At 40.1% G+C, this 24,045-nt stretch overlaps 1 protein-coding gene across 3 annotated transcripts in view; it reads left to right on the forward strand.

The window, feature by feature from the left end:
- ctif (CBP80/20-dependent translation initiation factor) overlaps window positions 1–24,045 on the forward strand; it is a 218,924-nt gene that overhangs the window by 171,508 nt on the left and 23,371 nt on the right. For all 3 annotated transcript variants that reach the window (XM_060848810.1, XM_060848971.1, XM_060848895.1), the window contains 3 exons: window positions 10,941–11,388; window positions 18,113–18,412; window positions 23,740–23,895. In XM_060848810.1, coding sequence (XP_060704793.1) covers window positions 10,941–11,388; window positions 18,113–18,412; window positions 23,740–23,895 — 904 coding nt within the window. The remainder of the gene's footprint in view (window positions 1–10,940; window positions 11,389–18,112; window positions 18,413–23,739; window positions 23,896–24,045) is intronic.

Consider the following 24,045-nt stretch of genomic DNA (forward strand, 5'->3'; position numbering starts at 1 on the left):
AATGTTTTCATGGGACCTTGAGATTTTGTTCGGGTAATCCGAAATTCGGATAATTGATGTTCGGATAACCGAGGTTGTTCTTAACTCAATTAATAGAGAAAATGAAAATCAGTTCAAAGTAATTGGCAGCCATGCCTTCAGCTGCTCAGTGCCCCCATTGAAAAAATCCCTCCATCCATCTCTCCACTTTCTTCCTTTCAGACATACTTTAAAACCTGCCGCATGGACCAAGTTTCTGGTCATCTGCCCAAACATGGATTAGCATCAGATATTGTTTGATAATGTTTCTGCAAAGTGAGTTGGAATGTTTTACTGTGTTAGATCTGACAGATCATCTCAAGCTGTTACAGTTGTTGTGAGTGAGATTGTCAGACCAATTTGAGGACTACCATTAACATTTGGTGGATGTAGAAGCCATAATGCCAACACCAAACCAGTGACTGAGATTCTATCTGCATGACAAATCTTTCCAGCTGTTTGTAACATTGAAATATTCTTTTGTATCAACTTGTTGAATATCTGCCAAAACCTTGTGGGTGTCTCATTTTTCTCAATGGATTATCCTGCATTCCCCATGACTCAGGAAATTAATTTTCTCTGGTGTTGGGATCACATCTGAGCATTTCTGGGCATTCTGTCATGGTAAATATATGGTTGAGGGGCTTGATAATTAAAGGGCCGTGCAGACAAATCATTTGTCAAGGCAGTTGTGAGATTTCTAATTGTGAACACTTTATCCTGATGGTTAAAGGGGTCATCATACCAGTTGTTGAAAAATGTTAACCATTTGACTGACACAATGTTGTAAATTGGAGCAAAAGAATAGTTCCAGCAAAACTTTTCCTTTTTGTTTTAACTCCTTATTGGTAAATGATCAGTATAATATTCATGTGCAATTCTCCAGTAGTTCGAACCCATGTTGGTCAAACAGATCTCTAATGCAAATTCAAATTTCATTAAAAAATATTTATTCCAGAGAATAACTGTCTGGAAGGAATGAGTTTTTTTTTGTGTCTTCAAGTAAAATGGTGTTTAACTCAATGTTTTATTAGGAAAAGAAAGAGCTGCAAGTCATTTCACAGAAAGACTCCATGTGACAGACTCATTTTCAAGCTTCTTTATTTGATGAATCATCCACACTATTTCCTTCATGCTGGAGATCACAGTAGGTCAGACGGCATCCGTGGAGAGAGAGAGCAAGCTAATGTTTCAAGCCTAGATGACTCGTCATCAGAGCTGAAGTGAAGTGCTTTGACAACGAGTCATCTAGACTTGAAGTGTTAGCTTGTTCTCTCTCAGTGGATGCTGTCTGGCCCACTGTGATCTCCAGCTTTGGTTGTTTGCAGTACAGACTCCAGCATCTGCAGTAATTAGCTCCTCCCTAGTTCCTTCATCTCCAGATTGAAGCCACCACCAAATACACGTTTGCCTTCCCTTCCCTTTCAGTATTCCAATCGGACCATCTCCTCCACTGCTTGAGTGTACGCATGGAACAAGTAATATAACAATTTGTCAGGAGCAGTTGTGAATAATGGAATTGGAAATGGTTGAAATGATTCACTGAATAATTGAAATGGTTCACTGTGCTTGATCATCATATTCAAGATAGCTTTCAATGCAAAGACTGGAAATGAAACATCTGCTGTTGTCTTTTTCCCTGTTAATACCTCTGTTCAGTTCACAAGCATGACTCAGAATTTCAAGTTACCTGAAAACCATAGCTGTGGTACCATCTGACCTCTCTGTCTTCAGCTGCTGAGTGTTCAAATGAACCTCACAGAAAGCTTGAAGATATCATCTATCAATTAAGCACTTTGTTCATCCATACTCAAGATTGAGATAGTCAGTTTTACACCATAAACAGAGTCTCCATTATCTTTCCATATTTGTTTGCAGGTCTTGGTATTTCTCACTTTGCTTACCAATTCCATTATTCACAACTGCTCCTGACAAATTGTTATATTACTTGTTCCATGTGGACACTCTGCAGCCTTGCACTTTTGTTATTTGATCTCACCTGTCTCCCTCCCAGTTAGTAACCTTGCCAATCATTTTTTTCCCAATGTCTCCTCTTTTTCACTTGCTTATGACCTGTTCTACCTCCAAATTTTCCAAGTTCTAATGTGATGTTATCGGTTTGGAACATTGGACTGAGTTTTGCTGACTGTCAATCCCAACTCAAGATGAAATCTGGTTTGATAACCAGGAAGAGTTGGTGGTGCGATGTCAGTGTCATCCTCCTTGAAATGGATAATTAAGAAGTTGTCCCTGAGAGCACTGTCCAATTACTGGTAGTGACCAGGTTCTAATGTCATGAGGCCCATTCACTTGTAACCCTTAAAGGTAGACTTTATAATGTGGACAATGCCTGACCTTTAAGAGAAGTCCTGACCCTGGCAGTACCTTCAGTGGGAGGAAGTCAGCTGCCATTGAATCAGGGCACGTATTAGTGGAAACATGTTAGAATGAGTGGCACATGTGAAGTAGGGAGATCCCTTGTGGTATGAAATATTTCAGATAAGTAGTTCATTACACCCTTAATTGGCTTCCTGCCACCGCTGGGAATTTGCCGTCAAACCTGTTAATCTACCTCCAGGAAAAATGCATGGAGCCAGGAATAGTTGGGAAGTTAGCACATTGGAGGCACAGGTGTGAGGAAATTTACCCAAAGGCAAAGTGAGAAAATTTCAACTTTTAATGCTGCCTCCCTGTCCACAGATGCTGCTAGACTTGCTGAGAATTGTCCCCATTTTCTGTTTATAAGACAGCATTTTATGTTTCAGCCGAGTACAAGTTACAACATCACATGTTTGTTATAGAAATGAAACATGAAAAAGATTCATCCTAATAATTATCATTGTAGTGCTGTTTTGTAATATGATTTTGTTTTTACTTTTAATTGCCCATTCTAGTATGAGCTGCTTTAAAATAAAGATAAAGGGATATTGGATTCCAAACTGAAAACTAGTGAAATTGGAAGTAATATTTCTTGCTGTTTCTGTCTCCCATATTTGAAAAGGCTGATGTTAGTACTTCAACCTTGATAGAGATTGTATTGTACATTATATTTCTTCCATATGAATATAGCGTTCGGTAACACAGATCCATAGTTTCTAAGTCTTTTTATTTTCACATTTGCTGATTTATAGAAATGAATGGGTAACTTGGTTGTACACCAAATACATTTATGTGTTTATGTCTTTTGAATATAAGGAAGTAAATATAGAGTGCATGCACAGGTGCCTGGGAGAGCGTGTGTGGGAGAAGGGTTACAATGGCAGATTTAGATGAGAAAAGCCTTAAATAGAACTTAAACACTGATCTGGATTTGCTGGGCCAAGTGGCCTGTTTATGTGCTTTATATCTTGTGTAATCCCATAAGATAGTTCCATAGGACCCCTATTAAAAGTTCTGCACTTCATTGACAGATATGCAATAGAGCCAGATTGATGACCATCTGCAATCTAAGGCATAGATCCCACCTCAAACCACAAATATTTCAATACTTTGATGGGTTATCAAGTCTATACCGGAGCATCTGTGATTGACTGTCTTTTTCAGTCAGATAGAGGCCTTTACCAGGATTGCAATGAAACTACTGCCAGCTCTCTTATCCAGCAGAAGTTCTACTTGATTAAAAAAAGAGAAAATGTTGGAAATGTTAAACAGGTCAGGTAACATCTTGCAGAAAGAGGGAAGGGAGATGCGTTTGTTTTGGGGCCAGAATCTCACCTCTGGGGTTGAGAGGGATAAGAGTTGAAATTAATATTTTTACATGGCAAAGTCATTAATTGACATGAAGACCAACTTCCTATCCTGTTAAGGGCAGTAGGCAGGTGTTTGAAGCTTGAGGGTCAAACGCCTTCAGAGGAACGCACGGTTGCGGTACAGAGTACTGCTATAAGAAGCTGTCCTTTCAAACGTTTCTTCAAAAACATTTAACGAAAAGCAACCAGCATTGGGTTATGAAATCATGGCAGGGTGCTCTTTGGCTGTCCCTTCACCCAGGTGTGCCAGGAATGCTAGCAGCCTAACCTGGCATTGGATGCCTGCTTCCGGGCAGTTGATATTCTCCTCTTCCCAACCCATCCTGTCAGGAATCTGGAGACAAATTGCAAATTATTCTTCTAAACATAACTTTAATAATGTTGTCCAAAAATGACCAGTGCTAGCAATGACATTCCAGTGCCATTATTGTTTGGCAAACCCCCACCCTCATGCTCCTTTCCCAGTTTAAGAAGTGGAAGAGATTGGGGCAAGTGTTGGGGTGGGCGGTTCTGCAGACAAAGTGGAGGCAGAGAACAAAAGGCAAGATCTGTGATTGAGTGAAAGATGGGAGAGAGGTTAACTGACAAGAGTTTTGGAAATGCAAGAAACAAAAGATATGTTTATAGGAGGTGTGAACAGTGAAATGTGTTCTACTAACTCTACGAAAAGTGTGACAGGCACAATTTCTGGAATAGCAGAACAATTTTCTCAGACCTGCCCAAGAATAATGTTTGAACATTGAATAATTGAAAACCCATATACTCCACACCCAACCTGAAGTAGAACTAGATTTTCTAGCATCCCAAAATCAGGCACTGCCTCGCTTACAGCTTGTTCCCTCTCCCTATAAACAAGCTATTTGTTCAATGGCCCTAGCCGATCTCTTGGCTTTAGGCCTACAAAGCAGTAGACAGAGAAGGATAGTCCTTTGCTATCCTTCTGAAAGACAGTTTGTTTAGTCCCATTTTTATACCATCTCCCCACATATGGTCTTACATTTTTTTATTTTTCAAATATATAAAAAAGTTCTTTGTTTAAATATACCATGGATTCTGTAGTTGTCTACTGGGGCCCTGAGAACCATCTCCATGCAAACTAAATCTTGTTATCCCTCCATTCAATTTTATAGGTAAATAATTTTATTAAATTATTTACTGGATAATTGACTGGTAGAAATATTTTTCCAGATTAATTATTCAAAATTTTTTAAAACCTACTTGTCATTATTTAGACATATCCACCTAGTTTATTATTTTATAACGAAGTGGCCAGTTCCTCCACATTATTGAAGCTTCCTGTTATCTTAATGAATTACTCTGAATACACTCCTTGCCATTTTTCCTGAAGTAGGATGCCTATAAGGCAGTACGTTATATTCTAACTGAAGCTTAGCTAGTGATTTTTTTTATATAGAGTTTAGTATTTTCTCTTTTCTTTACACACAAGGGGAAGTTTTAACTTGTTGACTGGAAGGGAGCCTGGTTCCCTTCACATGTGATACCACTAACGTGTTCCTTACTCAGATTCCAACCAGATTGACACACTTTGCTCCTTGCCTGACTGGAAGCTATGGAGAAGAGGTTTCAGGGTCGGTTAGTGCCAGGTTTGACTGGGAGGGGAGCTGCTGAGAGGCCACCTTGAGGCAGAGGATAGAATCTGAGGACTTGAGGTAGAGGTCAGGGATGTTGTGTTTTATCTTGGAGATCTGCAGAAACGATACAACCCTGGTGTGTGTCTGCAACAGAAGTTCTTTGAAGTGCTTTGAAATGTCGAAACTCATGCTTCCAGCAGCTTGCCTACAGTTTAGTTTCTTTTTATTGGGCACCTGAGTATTCCCAGCATGTTCAATTTGATTTTAACTCGTATTTCCAGCATCCAGAGTATTTTGTGCTTGTGTCTACATACTTGGGTATTGGATTTATTCTAAAAAACTACATGGTTAGCAACAGGATAACTTGCCAATCTCAGCCATTTCATCTGAATAGATATTGAGTTAAACTAGAGGGAAATCAAGGGCCAGTTCCTCCCTTCCCAACGGAACTTTTCAATTTTTAATGATTAACAACGCAGGGCCTGAAATCAATTTATCTGTTTGCCCTACAGGTCTAAGAATAATGCACACCATTGGGACAGAACAGAACAGCAACAGATGGCAAAAGAAAGAACTCTTTTGTTTTTCAAAAAGTTTTAAAGCTGTGTAGAGAAATAATTGCAAACATTGAGAAGCATTGAGAATATTTAAAATACAGTCATAGAGTCCTACAGCACAGAGACAAGTCCTTTGGCTTACGCTGATCCATGCCGACCAAACTGTCCATCCACGCTAACCCCATTTCCCTGCACTTGGCCCATATTGTTCTAATCCTTTCTGATCCATGTATTTGTACAAATGCCTTTTAAATGTTGATAATGTACCCACCTCAACCACTTCCCCTGGCAGCTCATTCCATTTCCATACCACCCTCAGGGTTAAAAAAAGAGTTCAGTTTTATTTTTTCCCCTGTAACCTTAAAGTGATGCCCTCTAGCCTTTGATTCCTCAACCCTGAGGAAAAAGATTGAATGCATTCACCCTATCATGCCTCTCATGATCTTATACACTTCTATAAGGCCCCCCCCCCCCCCCCCCCCCGCCTCAGTCTCCTACGCTCTAAAGAAAAAAGTCATGGCTTGTCCAGCCTCTCCTTATAACTCAGACCATTGAGTCCAGGCAACATCCAGGTGATTTCCTTCTGCACTCTTTCCAGTTTAATAACTTCCTTCCTTTAACAAGGTGACCAAAACTGAGCACACTGCTTCAAGTGTGGCCTCACCAAAGTCCTGTATAACGCAACATAACTTCCCAACTTCTATACTCAATGCCATGACTGATGAAGGCCAATGTGCCCTATCTACCTGTGACTCCACTTTCAGAGAACTGTGAACCTGAACTCCAAGATTCCTCTGTTCCACTACACTCCTTAACACCCTACCATTCTCCATGAAACGCCTACCTTCATTTGACTTTCCAAAATGCAAAACCTCACACTTATCTATATTATACTGCATTTGCCATTTCCCAGCCTACTTCCCCAGCTGATCAAGGTCCTGCTACAATTTCCAATAAGCATCCTCACTGTCAGCAAACTTACTAACCATGTCTTGCACATTCAAATCCAAATCATTGATATAGATAACAAACAGTAATGGGATCAGCAACACCCCCAAGGCATTCCATTAGTCACAGGCCTCCAGTACAATAAGTGCCCTTCCGATATTACCCTCTACTTCCTACTATCAAGCCAGTTTTGTATCCATTTTGCCAGCTTGCCCTGGATTCACGAGGTCAATTCCTGGAATGGAGTGACTGGGCTTGTATATACTTAAGTTTAGAAGGATGAGAGAGGATCTGATTGAGATGTATAAGATCATTAAAGGAGTGGACACTCAGGAGGCAGGAAGCATGTTTCCGCTGATGGGTGAGTCCAAAACCAAAGGACACAGTTTAAAAATATGGAGTAGGCCATTTAGAACAGAATTGAGGAGAAATTTCTTCACCCAGAGGATTATGGATATATGGAATGCTGTGCCCCAGAAGGCAGTGGAGATCGAGTCTCTGGATACTTTCAAGAAAGGGATGGATAGAACTCTTAAAGATTGGGAATCGAGGATTATGGGGATAAGGCAGGAACAGGATACTGATTGTGGATGATCAGCCATGATCATAATGAATGGTGGTGCTGGCTCAAAGGGCTGAATGGCCTACTCCTGCACCTATTGTCTATTGATTCCATGCAAACGAAAAGTAGATTTCAGGTTAATTATTTTTCATTATTTTACTGAAAATGGGCAGATTTTCCGAATTAGTCCTCAAACTGCACTCTAACCAATATGAATCCCAACATTGGCAATAAAAAAATAATCATAGTTCAATGCTTTAACATCTGAACTGGCAGAAAAAAATGTAACAACAGGTGTTTCAAGTGTAGAAATCCACTTTTGTTTCATTAAAGTGAGACAGTAGTGGGAACCAATAGATTCCTAACAAAGCATCTCACAGAATCATATCGAAAAAGTACATAATTGATTCTTAGATTTGTCAGCCCTCTGGGAATGGCTGGTAGTCCCCCAGAATCGACCTCAGTCTCCTGGCAGCCAAACAAAGCATCCCAGGACTATGTCAGCTTCCAACAACAGCAGCCAAGACTGGCTACCAGCCAATCAGAACTCCAGCTCAGGAACCACAAGACCTTCCCAACATCAGAGATTGGCCAACAGCTTATACAAATGATTTGGATATGAATATAGGAGGTATAGTTAGTAAATTTGCAGATTACACCAAAGTTGGAGGTGTAGTGGACAACAAAGAAGGTTACCTGAGATTACAACGGGATCTTGATCAGATGGGCCAATGGGCTGAGGAGTGGCAGATGGAGTTTAATTAAGATAAATACAAGATTCTGCATTTTGGGAAAGCAAATCTTAGCAGGACTTGTACACTTGATAGTAAGTGTTGCTGAACAAAGAGACCTTGGAGTGCACAGGTTCATTGTTCTTTGAATGTTGAGTCATAGGTAGATAGGATAGTGAAGAAGGCGTTTAGTATGCTTTCCTGTCAGAGTATTGAGTACAGGAGTTGGGAGGTCATGTTATGGCTGTACAGGACTTTGGTTAGGTCACTTTTAGAATATTGCATGCAATTCTGGTCTCCTTCCTATCGGAAAGATGTTGTGAAACCTGAAAGGGTTCAGAAAAGATTTACAAGGATGCTGCCAGGTTTGGAGGATTTGAGCTATAGGGAGAGGTTGAATAGGCTGGAGCTGTTTTCCCTGGAGCATTGAAGGCTGAGAGATGAGCATGGAGAGTCATGGATAGGATAAATAGACAAAGTCTTTTCTTTGGGGTCGGGGAGTCCAGAGCTAGAGGGCATAGGTTTAGGGTGAGAGGGGAAAGATATAAAAGACACATAAGGGATGACATTTTCATGCAGAGGGTGGTGCGTGTATGGAATGAGCTACCAGAGGAAGTGGTGGAGGCTGGTTTATTTCCAACATTTAAGAGGTATCTGGATTGGTATTTGAATAGGATGGGCTTGGAGGGATATGGGCCAAGTGCTGGCAAATGGGACTAGATTGGGTTGGGATATCTGGTCCGCATGGACGAGTTGGACTGAAGGGTCTGTTTCTCTGCTGTACATCTCTATGACTGTATAATCACCCTCCCTATATGAGGAACCCAATTCAATACCAACTGAAAATCTTGACTCTGTGTCAGCTGATGAGACCTGACGGACATATCCAAGCTGCCCTCCAACCACTCCAATCAGAGATGAAGGAAAGGGTGTTGATTTTGAGTTATGTTTAGACTCAGCTGTGACTAGTGAATAATTAGAACGTAGAACTGTACAGCAGAGGAACTGGGTCCTTTGGTCCATGATATTGTGCTGAACAAATTATACTAATCCATTCTACCTGCCCATGGTGCATATCCGTCCATTCCTTGCATATTTAAACGCCCTTATCGTATCTGCCTCAGCTGCCACCAATGGTACTGCGCTCCTACCACTCAGTGTTTTAAAAAAACTTGCTCCCTGCATCACCTTTGAACTCACCTCCCCTCCCCTCCCGTGCCTCATCTTAAATGCATGCCACCTAGTATTAGACATGATTCATGTAATTAATGCTACTAATGAGTCTAAGGCAAGCTATAGTGCACTCTAGATTTGTATCCTCTGAGAGCAACTGCTAGGGGAAGGAATTGTTCAGACTCAAGCAGAATTTAGTTGAGACAGATTGATTCCCTCTCACTCATTGTCAGATCTTTAGGATGCACTTGTAGCACACAGTGGCTCAGTGGTTATCACTGTTGCCTCACAGCAACCAGGGTCCCAGGTTCAGTTCCAGCCTCGGGTGGAGTTAGCACATTCTCCCTGTGTCTGCGTGGGTTTCCTCTGGGTGCTCTGGTTTCCTCCCACAGTCCAAAGATGGCCAGGTGAATTGGCCATGCTAAATTGCCCATAGTGTTAGGTGCATTATTGGACTTTTTGGGCTGAAGGGCCACTGTAGGGAATCTAATCTAATCTTATATCCACCCCTGAACCTGGTAGACCTAGGTTTGAGTCCCACCGACTCCAGAAATGTGTGACAAAAGGTTGATTAGAAAAATATTAAATTGAATCAACAATCTAAATTAGTCTGTGGTATTTATGTTCCTTCTCTACCTTATCTTACTGTAAACCTCCTTACATGTTTTTCTAACCACTTTCTTCTAGTTTCACCTATTCACACGCATCATCAGCTTTCCGTGACATCTCCTTAGCTGACCCCTCCCAGGATAGGCCTACTGACAATCCACATTGTCATGCAAAAATCTATTTAAAAGGAGATGAGAGACAAATTATCATTTGTGTGACTCCTTGTTTAGAAATTGGTCTCTCTGTGGTAGAACTCCTCTGATGACTCAGTAGGTAAATAAGTGGTTTTGGCCTGAGTCAGACAGACAAGGAAGGCCCCAGCTTTGATCCCTAATCTGTAATGATTTAATGAATCTATATTGGCAGTAGGGTGTGACAATAGATCTTCCAAAATAGGGAGGAGAAAGATTGGCCAGAGCTTCAATGACATTGGTTGAGAACGGCACCCATGGCACATCCCTCGTGACCATGCCTGGGGTGCCATCTTAGCAGAGTCTGAGTTTGTAACCATATGACAACAACTTACATTTATATTGCGCCTTTTATAAACTAAGCATCCTGAGGTACTTCACAGGAGGCTAAAGCTCACCTGCAGACTCACTCCAGCAGAGGTCTCTGGATAATCCTGGCTGACATTTTGTTCTAGTCCTTCATTGACAATGCTTGCAACAACTGAAGTGCACATAAGTTAACATTTACCAGTGCACAAAAGAAGATCAACACAGTGAAAACTCCATATAGAGCCAGAGTCCTATCTGATATAGGTTAATCTATACTGGAGAGTATATTCATTCACTAAACCATTAGAAAAATAAATGTTCTGTCTAATATTAGCACTATAGTAGCAACATTGGTATCAGGATATTCTAACTCTGTGAGGAAAACAGTATGCAACAAACTTGTATGGAAAGATGTGCTTGGTGATGCAAAGAGAGTACAGTAATAGGTAAACTATTTTTTGTGAATGAATCCTGTTTGTGATTTATTGCCCTTATTTGTAGGAGACAGCAGAGGACTCCAGGGGGAAACAAAGTGCAGCAACAACATGGTGAGCATCAGCCAAGCAACACAAAACACAACCGAGATCACTCCAGACAATACCAGAATCCAGCACCACACTCCGCAGGAAAACAGGGTCCACCAAACCATGGCTACAGCCAGCAGCGCCGGTGGCAGCACAACCAGAGACATTCTCCTAATGAAAAGGAGTTGAACAGGAATGCCAAAGAAAGCAGTAATGTCCAAAGTGAGGATCCCTCACAGAGCCCTGTCCAGGTGGCTGGGGAGATGCAAAAACCTACAGAACCACCCAGCAGCCCAACTCCACAGAATCTCCAGAATTCCGAAATAAAACGCAAAGACAGCATTTCAGATCGACAGGTGGACCAACCAAAAGTCAATCTTCTGGAATCATCCAAAGATAGACTGAAAAGAAGGCTGAAAGAAAAGGTACTTATTTTTCTCTTTCTATTTTCTTCAGTTCTCTCCTAAGACAAAATTACCATACACAAGTTGCTGCTTCTCTTATTGTTATTAAATTAATATTTCTTCCACTTAATCAGAAAGTGCATATGGAAGTTATTGGGCTAGTGTAGGTTAGGTAGGCTTCAGTCGGCGCAACATCGAGGGCCGAAGGGCCTGTACTGCGCTGTATTTTTCTATGTTCTATGTTCTAAAGTAAATTCACAAAAGGTGATGTGGAACAGTAAATGGGACTTCAGCTTATTCAATCAATTTGCCTCTTAAATTCTTCAGAACTGGTGGTAGCTAGGAAAAGGTTGATAATTATGCAGGGAGAGGTTCAGAAGTAAACAATAGTTGGAGTTAGAACCCAAGAAGAGAAAAAAACAGTTGCACAGACAAAGGAGACAAACAGCAATTTCTGTTTCTGGTGTTGGTAACTTATCTGGATGGATACCAGCCATGTACTTAAGTTCCAAGTTAAACACTGGTTAGGGCCAAATGTAATATATGATATATGATCGAAATCCATTGTTATTACTGCTTTCCACAATTTTTATTGGTGTGCAACAAGGTGGTTTTTAGTCTTCCAGAGAAGATCAACGGAAATGCTTTCATTCAGAGTTGTTGGGATCTGGTAAGCTGCACTTCAAAGGGTGGTGGAAGGTGGCTCCATAAATAATTTTGAAGGATTTTGGACAGGTACTTGAGGATAAGGAACTGACAGTTTTACAGACGAAAAGCAGATGATAAGAATGTTCCTTCCTTCAAAAAGCCAGTACAAATGCAATGGACAGATTGGCCTCCTTGTTTGCTATAATGTTCTAGTGACGACACTAAACTGTGTTGACAGATAATGAATTGAAAGGAGATTTATAATCATGAGGGAACTTAAATAAATTACAGAGATTAGCTGTTACAGTAGATGGATGTTAATATAGGTTGTAAGTAATACCATAGACTATAAGGGTAAAAATGTGTGAGAAGAAAATATTGCAGAAATCTTTTAAAAAATTGTTATTGATTGCTGGTCCTATTGGGTGTAAGTAGTTACTGTATAGCGTCTAATAATGGGTCATGTCATGTATTGGATTGTAACTGGATGGGGTTTAACCTACAAGTATAAACTAATTATGCTGATATTTTACAGATTAGTGAAATTCTACAGTCTGAAGTTGATCTTTCATCCCCCTAAATAAAATAGGATATAAATACATCAGAAAAATAATTGCAGGCTTTAAGAGTCTTAGTTTATGAAGAAATGTTCATGTGACTGAATTGATTTTTATCAGAAAAGATGTAAAAAAAAAGACATGATACTTGCCCTGCAAATAATTTTGAAGTAAACAAGCTATTTAAAATGAAAAAAATGTATGTAGTTTAAGAAGTCATGGATAATATTCACAAGCCGTGAGAAACAGAGACTGGAAATAGATTTCCCCTCCCACTGTCAAAGAATAGTCAACTTGCAGACGATACTCCAAGAAAGGAATTAATTTGGAGTTAACTAGCATCTTTAAAGGGGGCTAGTTCTGTGGAGTAAATGGATTGAGGGTTTTAAAAAAACATATTAATAGCAACACTTTGATTTTATTTCAAGGAAATTAGCAGAAGGAGCTTCATGTTCTGTAAATTAAAGGATCACCAGGTGGGAGTGGTGGGACTCAAGGTTAGAGGCCCTAATTAGAATAATCACAGAGTGAGAGCCTGTTGGTTCACTTTCTGAATTTCGTCCTTTAATCCAGTGAAATTTGCCACTGGCGCGTGGTTTTCAGCAAGTATTTTTGTGTTGAAGTTCAAAATTTAAGGAATGTATTTGTTGTGGCAAAAACAGCTTCAGTTTAAGAGTGCCTCACGATGTAAAACTACCTGGATTAAATTGAATGGTGACATTTGATTCTGGTTTTAACATCTTTAGTCTGTTAGACTGTGTTTCGATTATCTCAGACAATGTTACTAATGTAAGGCACTGTAACTATAGGTTTTACACATCATTTATTTTCAAATTCTCAGAGGACTAAAGTAACATATGAGGATATTAATCTTTACTTGCATCCAGAGCACTGGTGGACATGTGAAATTAGGACAGTTGTCCAGTTTATGGCACTACTTTGTTACAAATGTAATGCATCTAAATTGCCAATAATGGAGTTAGTTTTGCAAAGCAGTTAAGAGGAATGACTATCTATTGTAATCCTGACTGAACATGAGAAGGTATATTGACCCAACATTTCCCCCATTTGAATTCAGGAACACTTATTTCCTCGCCACAAATGTGAGGCAAAAGGGTCAGGGCTGTTGACAATCTGGGATTTCCAGAACACTTGAAGCACAGCAGGAATTGTGTTGCAAATGCAAATTGGACAAGTGTAAAAGTATTTCTCACCTAATTTTTCCCTGGTAATATCACTTGGGACTGTATTTTGAAGTCATGAGCAGGTCTTGTACTAGGGCACTCCTAGGTCAGATGATCAAATAAAGAGGTCAGCAGCAAGGCAAAGATGACCAAAAAGGTTAGTGATATTTCTCTCTAACAGAAACCCATTGAAATCAAAGGATAGTTTTCCTGTGTCAGCAACCAGAAGTCATTAGAGCCAACAGCTGTTACTGCCTACACTATGCTCCTTTTTCTGTGGTGGAAGGTGATGATGGGGGCAGTGGTGAGATTAGCTGAGTTGCTCTTGTGGAAATCTGGCATGCACATAGCAAGCCAAATGGTATGCTCTAATGTAACCATTCAATGATGATCAACTATGTCCCATGCTGTGGAATTCTCCCTCTATGTCCCTTTGTCTCTAGGGATCCCACTGCTCCTATCTAAGAAATCCACTTTTTTCAGAACTTCTGATCATCATAGGCACATAGCAACAGGAGCCAAACGTTCATGACTAATCAAACACTTTAATGCCTTTTACCTAGCCCATCTTTATACCTTGTGCATAATTTATCATCAGAAATTTATAAATCTCTATTTTAAATATACTTAAAGATTCAGCTTCCTCTGGAGTAGAAAATTCCAAATATTCCCAACTCACTGAGTAAACACAATCTTCTCATTTTGGTCCTAAATGCTATGCCCCTTATTTAAATTACAGTCATTGGTTTTAGACTCGCCAGCAAGGACAAACATCTAATCTACACCTGCCCTTTCTATACATTCTGTATGTTTCAATGAGATCACCACTCATACTTCTGAACTGTAGAGAATACAGGCTCAATTTACCAATCTCTCTTCATAGGACAGTCCCACCACTCTGGAAACAAGTCTGGTGAACCTTCATTATGCTCCCTCTATAATAATAATATCCCCCTGAGGCAAGGGGACTGAAATGTACACAGTTCAGTAGGTACGGCCTAATCAAGTTCATAGACAATTGAAGCAAGACTTTACTACTCTATACACAAATCCACTTGCAATAAAGTCTTCCTAATGTTAACCTTCAGTGGACTGATTGGCATGAGAATGTCAGACTCTTTTCACATGTATATGTTTCAACCTCTTATCTTTTAAGAAATGCTCTGTGAACTAACTACACAGAGGCCAATATCTTATCACAAAGTCATCCTTTATTTACATGTACATAGCACACTGTTACCAACGAGCTCACAGTCAGTTCTTAAACTGAGCAGATTCTGAATCCTCTGTTTATATTGGACAGATTGGGCTTCCTGACTGGCCCAGGTTAATGACCCCAGGTTAGTCAAGGATCTCATAGTTAAGAAGACCTACCTGGTTCCAGTCACGACAGTCTGGGCATCTGTTTTTCCAACCAAAATGGATAATCATTCATTTCTCTGCGGTAGCATGCTAGCTTTGTGGTTAGCACTGCAGCCTCACAGTGCCAAGGTCCTGAGTTCAATTCCAGCTTTGGATGACTGTGGGGAGTAGCCACATTCTCCCCATGTCTGTGTCGGTTTCCTCCAGTTGTTCTGGTTTCCGCCTACAGTCCGAAGTCTAAAGGTATTCAGTTTAGGTGGATTGGCCTTGCTAAATAGCCCATAGCTTCCAGGAATGTATAGCTTAGGTGGATTAGCTGTGGGGGGTAGGGGGTGAGTCTGGGTGGGATGCTCTTCAGAGAGTCAGTGTGGACTTAGAAATACTGCCATTTGGCCAAACATATTGTAGGGATTTTATTATATTGCATCTACCTTGTTAAACCTGTTCAAATCCTCCTGAGCCAACATTTTCGTTACAACACTCATTTCTGCTCGGTTTTGTATTATCCACACATTTGAAAATATTACATTTGGTCCCCAATTCTAGAGAAAACAGGACTTTTTTTGATTGGTGGTCAAACTGACACCCATGGCTAAGTATGATCACTGGATCCTAGTGCACAGGAATGGGATCGCAGGCAAGTGATGTCAGCAACAAAGGTAAAGGATGGTTCCCAGTCGGCTTCTCCTCTTCTTGATGCCATGTCCCTTGATCAGGCACTGACTTTCCCTTTCCAAAGGGAAATCGAAGGCCCTTTGGCGGACATTAATTGGTTTAGTTAATTACATTATTCAATGGACTTTGAAATATATTGTTACAGCCAGTGTTGGAGTAAGGTTCCCCACTTTGCTACAATTTTAAGCAGAATACTCAAACTGTTGAAGTCCTGGATGGAGAGATTGCAATGGCTCCCCTTGGTCATTTACATGCCTCTTCTGTTGGTTGCAGCAAGGTTAGTTTCAATAAGAATCCCTTCACTTGTGGAAGCCATTCTCTGAGACCCATTCTTCAAATACTTCTGTTTCATAAAGAAACAAGTTAATCTGGCTTTCTTAAAAGAAAAAAGTGAGTTACAATCCCTGTTGAATGCATGTTTAAATAGTGGCTCAGCACACATTGCACACAAGTTAAAAATAAGCTATGAGTCCAAAAAGGTAAAACTCCATAAAGATATGCAGATCAGTCTCTGAATTATTCATGGAGGGCAGCACAGTGGGCGGTATGATAGCTCAATGGTTAGCACTGCTGCCTCACCATTGGGGAGCCAGGTTCAATTCGAGCCTAGGGTGACTGTCTGTGTGGAGTTTGCACATTCTCCCTGTGTCTGCATGGATTTCCTCCTGGTGCTCCGGTTTCCTCCCACAATCCAGACATGTGCAAGTTAAGTGAATTGGCCATACTAAATTGCCCACAGTGTTCAGGGATATGTAGGTTCGGAGCATTAGTCAAGGGAAATGTAGAGCAATAGCATAGGGGAATGGGTCTAGATGGGTTACTCTTCGGAGAGTCAGTGTGGACTTGTTGGGCTAAATGCCCTGTTTCCATACTGTAGGGATTCTATGTTCTGAGGTGGGTGTTACAGGTAGTATCAATGTTAATAATTGAGCAGTCTATTTTGAAATGTGTGACTTTGTAGGTTGTAGGACGTTTTTTATCCTAATTCTTTTTGGCAATAGTTGACTTGCAGCACTCAGTGAGAGGTTTTCTGGTCCTTTTTCCTGCAGTGCAGAGGTGTTTAAATGGCTGTTCTCAGAGCTGTGACCTTCACAACACATAGGTCCACACTTGGTCTGTGTGAATTAATAGGTAAAAAACGAGGTCTGCAGATGCTGGAGATCACAGCTGAAAATGTGTTGCTAGTTAAAGCACAGCAGGTTAGGCAGCATCCAAGGAATAGGAAATTCGACGTTTCGGGCATGAAGGGCTTATGCCCGAAACGTCGAATTTCCGATTCCTTGGATGCTGCCTAACCTGCTGTGCTTTAACCAGCAACACATTTTCAGCTGTGTGAATTAATGGCCTGAAGTCAAAGGTTGAAGCTGTCTTTCAACTCTTGTTCTTGTATATCCTTAAAAGGGAAGAATGCAAATATCATCCAGACTGCTGTTTTTTTTAACCACCATGTTCACGGCCTGAGATACTCCCAGGATACTGGACATTCTGTTTTAAATGCATGTTCTCTGAAGTTTCTTTGACATCTGGTCAGGTGTGACATTCCAACGTGTCTCTTCCCATGCAATCACTGAATTTACATATGTAGTCAACTTTACACTGTACATCCTTTTCTTTAAAAAAAAATCTAATAATTACACTGTGATATGTGCATATGACCATATCTAAGGTTATGATTTGTGGTTATGACAATACATATATACTTTCCATGATTTGGAAGTGCCGGTGTTGGACTGGGGTAGACAAAGGTAAAATCACAGCACCAGGGTATAGTCCAGCAGGTTTATTTGGAAGCACTAGCTTTCGAGGTGCTGCCTTCACAACCACCTGATGAAGAGGCAATGCCTTGAAAGCTGGTGCTTCCAAATAAACCTGTTGGACTATAACCTGGTGTTTGTATGATTTTGAACTTTATAACTTTTCAGTTAAACTTATTCAGGCCGGTCTGTAATGAATATCCAGTTTCATTCCTTCCATTATGTGAGTATGAAAAGCTTTTGAATTTTAAAACATTTGTCTCACTCCCAGGAACCAGTGAAACTGATTTTAACTCTGTGTGAGTGAAGTGGATTGTCAGTGAATTAAAATTGGGCCTGGTGTAGTTTCAATAGGGTAAGACCAAACTAAATATAACAAAAGCTTTCTTTGCTCAAGACTGTTTTTTCTGTCTTCTATATTAGTTGCATCTTACATTCTTGGTCTCCTTCAATTTCAAATCTATTTGACTTTAATAAACAGAAACTGAAACTTAAAGCATTAAGAGAAATCAAAATAATTAAAATATCATTTAAGTTGGAGTTGAACTATTTTTGAATGCTACAGGATGAAATTTCCTTGGAGACAACAAACCCTCAACGAACCAAAATGGACAAGTTGATAGAAATCCTCAACAGCATGAGGAACAACAATAGTGATGTGGACTCCAACCTTACCACCTTTATGGAGGAGGCACAAAACTCAACCAACTCAGAAGAGATGCTAAGTGAGATCGTTAAGACGATTTATCACAAGGCTGTAACGGACAGGAGCTTTGCTTCAACAGCTGCCAGACTATGTGACAAGATGTCTCTCTTCATGGTGGAAGGAACTAAATTCCGAAGCTTGCTCCTCAATATGCTGCAGGTAAGGATGAGTTTCGTTGTTATGAAGAAATTGTAACATAGAAACATGGAAACTAGCCAGTAATAATGTTTACCCTCTGCATAAGCAGTTTTGTTAACCCCAAGTTCCTGCATCCTTCTATCTTTCTCAATCACTTTTTTGACAGTTTTAAAGGCTACTATAATCTTTGTTTTAATCACTAACTCCAGGACTGCATTAAATAGCCCTCAGCTCTCTGCTTTCTATTCCCAATCTCTTATATTCAGACTGTGTGACTTTAATCTGAGACTGTAAAACCATGAGATATAGGAGCAGAAGAAGGCATTTGGTCCATCAAGTCTGCTCAGCCATTCAATCATAGCTGATATATTTCTTAACCCCGTTCTCCTGCCTTATCCCCTTAACCCTTGATTCCCTTTCCAAACAAGAACCTACCTACCTCTGTCTTAAACACATTCAATGACTTGATTGCGACAGCCGAGTGGCTAATCTGTGTCAACAAATTCCACAGATTAACCACCCCCGGCTGAAGAAATTAGTACTCGGCGAAAGTGAGGACTTGCAGGTGCTGTAGATTAGAATTGAGAGTGTGGTGCTGGAAAAGCGCAGCAGGTTAGGCAGCACCCGAGGAGCAGGAGTAGGTTTCACACAAAAGGCCTACATCAGGAATGAGGCTGTGAGCTGAGGGGATGGTGAAATAAATGGGAGGGATGGGGCTGGGGGGTAAGATAGCTGAGAGTACAAAAGGTAGATCAGGGTGAGGTTAATGGTGATGGGTTGGAGAGGAAGGTGGAGCAGATAGCTGGGAAGGAAGACGGACAGGTCATGACAGTGGTGCTGAGTTGAATGGGTGGATCTGGGATAAGGTGGGGGGAGGGGAAATTAGGAACCTGAACTTATTAGGGATAGTCAACATGGGTTTATGGTGGGGTGATATTGTCTAACAAACTTGATTCCGTTTTTTTGAGGAAGCTATGAAGCTGATTAATGAAGGTAGGGCAATGGCTGTTGCCTGCATGGACTTTACTGAAGCATTTGACTAGGCCACTTTTGATCCAGAAGATTGAGTCACGTGGGAGAAAGAGAGAAAGGAATCAACCACTGGCCTGGAGTAATGAGAGACCATTAATGTAGTTATATGAAATGTTTTACTAACCTAATAGATTTTTTTCAGAGAACAATAAGATTATATGAAGTGCATTGTGTTAATAAGGGTTTCTAAAAACATTTAATAACACGCCACATTGGAATTTGGTTGAGGAAATTAAACTCAAAGAGAGATTGGTACAGATCAGGATGGCTAAAAGGCAGACAACAAAGATGATGTCAAATTGTTGCAAACTGCCAGGAAGAATGCAAGATGTTACAGATGAACAGAAAGGCCAGATAAACAGGTAGGTAAGTGGTAGCTGTAGCTTAATACAGGCATATATGAAATAATATGTTTGGTAAAGAGTAAGAAAGAATGGAAATATAACTTTAAAAGTTTTAAAATGTTTAAAAAATGTGTTTTGGTCTGCAAACAATCCAACTCTTCAGTGGTTGGACAGTATTTTTAAAAAAAAACAGTTTTTTATAATACTCAGGCATTGAGTATATTTATCAAGAAACATTAGATACAAGATAGTAGTTAATGATAGATCTCTACACTTAAGCCTCTACCAGAAAACTATGTGCAGTTTTGGGATTCTCATTTAAAAATGTATGATGGCTGTGGAGTAATGCCCATGCAGATTAGGAAGATGAAGCCAAAAAATAAGAGACCACCGTTATGGAAAAGACTTGAGAACCTAAGCCTGCAATCTCATTGAACTGACAAGATTGAGGAATGACTTGATTGATGTTTTCAAATGATTATAAAGAAGGATTGGCAACAAGTCCCTTTTAAGTGTTTGATAGACTACAAATGATGAAGTCAAGTTGTCAAACAGGATACATAAAGGAAAATAATTAAAATAATTCTTTCAATGCAAAGTGCTTGGCGTGTGGACTATTTTGTTGCAAGTGATGAGTGAAGCCAAGTTGATTACAGCATTGAATCAGTGAGCTGGTATCATTATTTGTACTATAATAAGCAGCTTCTTTTGTAAATTTATCTGAGTGGCCCAAATGTTTGCCAAATCAGGTTGACTCAGGAGCTCATTTCCAAATGGCAGACAGGTCCTGATTCTAAGATTCCTTGGATTTTCACAAAGGGATTTGATTAAATCCACATCTGGCACTCCTGACCTAGCCAGTTCCATTGCACATTACATGACTTACTGAACCATTGTTTTCATGGCATCATGCCAGCTTTTAAGGGGTCATTGTTTATTGCACATCAGAGATATTGTCAGCCATAGGTTACATAAGGAAACCTTGAGAAAGGTAAGTTCAGAAGCTCTTCCTGATGTTTTCCCATGCCAAGTTCTACCACCAAACACCCCCCACATCCATCATGGCCCCATGCCAAGGTATGTCCCTAGTACCTCCCATGCTAAGCTATGCCACCAAAAAACCCTTGACCTCTCACACCCACCTCCCGATGCCAAGTGTTATCTGCCAAACAGCTCCGTGGTTCCCAATGTCCAAATGCAAAGGATGCCTTACATCCCTCCTTAAGAATGAGTTGTGTACTGTAGTCCAATATAGGCTGGATTTGGGATGGAAAGGGAAGGGTGGGAGAATGTTAACATTCCATGGACTTAGTTGTTTAAGAGGTTAGCTACTATGACCTTCTCAAGGGTAACTAGAGATTGGCAACAAATACTGGCACAGTGAGCAATGCTCACTCCCGTGAAAAAATTAAAAATAAAGGTGTGCCTGTGACAACACTGGTTTAGCTACAAGCACAAATTTGAACAGAAAATACTATCAACACAGTGCAGGCAAATGTACTTTACATCTGTAGTTACTAAGCAACCATCTATCACTATTCAGTAACCAAGGATGTAAAGCATTCACTAAGGTCAAGAAAAATAATACCTGCAAGCTCTGCTTTTCACCTTGCCATTTCGCCAACAAAGCCACAAAACGATGACAGTACACATGGATAAGTCACATATGTCTTTATTATCCTGGCTCTCCCCCCATTCTTTTTTTTAAATAATGGAATGACATCTGTAATTTTCCTATCCAAAGGCACAACTCTTGAACCAGAAACGCAATTGACCACTGTGGTTAGTGTCTAATATGTTGCTCAGTACTGTACTAGTCAAAAATTACCTGATTTAATTCAGTTGTACAGCTAGATATAGAATATGAATTCTGATGTCCAGTCTGGTGCCACAAAGCATATATACATATCACTTATACATGTCAGCTGAGTGTACTTGTTAAAGGCATGATAGCCAATGCCACTCCTTCTGTCACTCCATCTTTGAAAATGGCCAATTCCCCATCACCAACCACTTAGAGCCGGGGTTTCCGAACTGTGGATCAAACTCCCAAAGGAGCTGTGGCTGCTGTGAAGCTCTGACTTGGTGACAGTCGTATTATGGTCCTTTTAACTTACGGCATTCTTGTTAATAGATGACATAGGCTAATTAGATAACCTTTGAGGCATGGCTCCTGTTGTAGAAAATGGAGTGAAGTGCTAGAAGCTTTTTAGTTATTTAAAAAAAAACCTGCAGTTTAAATAACATCCTTCTTTCAAGCATCAAATTAGGATTAGAATGGGAAAATATTTGGGAAGCACTGACTTAGTGAGTTCTCCAAAATGAATGTCTTTTTCCTCTTCCCAATTGCACACTGAAGTCCACTGTGACATATGATGTTTGGTGAGTTGTGAATTTGTGCATAATGAAAGTGAGTATAATCTGTCACAGTTCTAACAGTCACGTAGCATACTTATACCTATACATGGGACATGAGGCAAAGCACCAAACGATAGCCTTTATCTGTGAAACTGAATAACTGTTTCAGGGCGGAGGTAGAAATATAGGATAAAACAACAATGAGTTTTGTAAACTCTTGGCATTTTTGAGTTTGTGACCTAATCAGCCTAATATTATATGGAAGTTAAATGCATACTCAGTACATTGCCATAGCAGTCCAACGAATTTGCCAGCTCAGTGAGCTACCTATATCCAGAACCTCAACCTGAGCTACAAATCTAATGAAAACTTGCTAACAGCTATGCAAGTGGAAAAGGTTCTGTAGTTAGTAGACAGCAGTCAGGAATCAAATGTCTCTCCCTTCTCATACAGTATACAGTGTTAAAGAGATCAGGTCATAGAACTGAGATGAATTGAGCTTGATTGACTCTTTTAGTGACAGAGATCTTGCCAAAGGCGATAAAAAGGTAGATTTTGTGGTATTGTGGCTTCCTGGATGCCTTGTCTTCTTCTTGTGATTGACCCTGTTTTCTACAAATGCTATTCTTATCACTGGCAAATTTAATTAGTGTTCGTTTCAGGATCATTGCAAAGTCATGTTGTCTTGGTTACCGGCATAGTATTGTTCATATTTGCATCTTATTTATTACTTTAACTCTTGCCCATCCTTAAAGCTTGAAGGAAAACTGCTAGGAACCCAATGATAAATATTGGAATTTCTACTCTTCCTCAATTGAGGAAAGCTTAAATAAAACTTATTAGTTAAGTTTATCTTAGTGTATGTGAATTACATTTAAAGTGGGCATTGCATAGACATTTCATTGTCATCCGATATGAGCTGATTAACTGCACAAATAATTACAACGGTATGGTGCATTTCAACACAACACTAGTTCTTTACATTGTTGTGAAAAAGCAAACACAAGGAAAATGTCCATGTTTTCGTGACTGTACGTTCCTCTAAACGTCAAAATGAGTGCCCATCCATTTCTTAAACAAAGTTTGCATTTAAAGTCACGTGCTTCCACAATCCTTCAATAATTTGTTAATGGGACGGGGTAACTGTAACAAAAAATTAGTAGTTAGATATCAGGGACTGCTGTAGCCTAACTGGCAAGCGTTTCCATTTTATGTATTTCAAATAATGCAGCACTGAATTTTAAAAACAGAATGCGCTGGAGAAGCCCAGCGGGTCTGGTAGTATCTGTGGATTCAAAACATTAATTGTGTTTCCCTCTCCACAGATGCTGCCAGAACTGCAGTATTCTCTGTGTTTATTTCAGATTTCCAGCATCCACAATTCTTTGTTTTATTTAATTGTTCTTTTTCTACATCTAATGTCTCATTACTCACTCACTTGTTTTTCCTTGTTCTCCCCCCCCTCTCTCTCTCTGTCTCTATCCATTCCTGTGTTTTCTCAACCAATATGTTTTAAGCATTCATGTTACTTGTAGGGAGGCCTACAGAATGGATTTTCAAAGGAAATGGAACAACAATTTAAGATTCCATTCTTTTTGTCTTTACTTGGTTTAGAAAGATTTCACGGTGAGGGATGAGCTGCAACAAACAGATGTAGAGCACTGGCTTGGGTTCATCACGTTTCTCTGCGAGGTTTTTGGAATAATGCGAAGCAATGCAGGAGAGCCTTTCCGTGTGCTTGTCTGCCCTATCTACACATGTCTACGGGAGGTAAGTGAAATGACAGATTTGCAACCCAGTAAACCTGTGATCATGAAATTTGTACAATAGTCAAATAATGTTTTTGTCCCTTCAATCTGTCTTATGATATGACCTGAGTCAATCCTTTATGGAGTTCTATCTTTCTCCATAGAGAACTTG

Source organism: Hemiscyllium ocellatum, chromosome 1, assembly GCF_020745735.1.
Source record: "Hemiscyllium ocellatum isolate sHemOce1 chromosome 1, sHemOce1.pat.X.cur, whole genome shotgun sequence".
NCBI lineage: Eukaryota > Metazoa > Chordata > Chondrichthyes > Orectolobiformes > Hemiscylliidae > Hemiscyllium > Hemiscyllium ocellatum.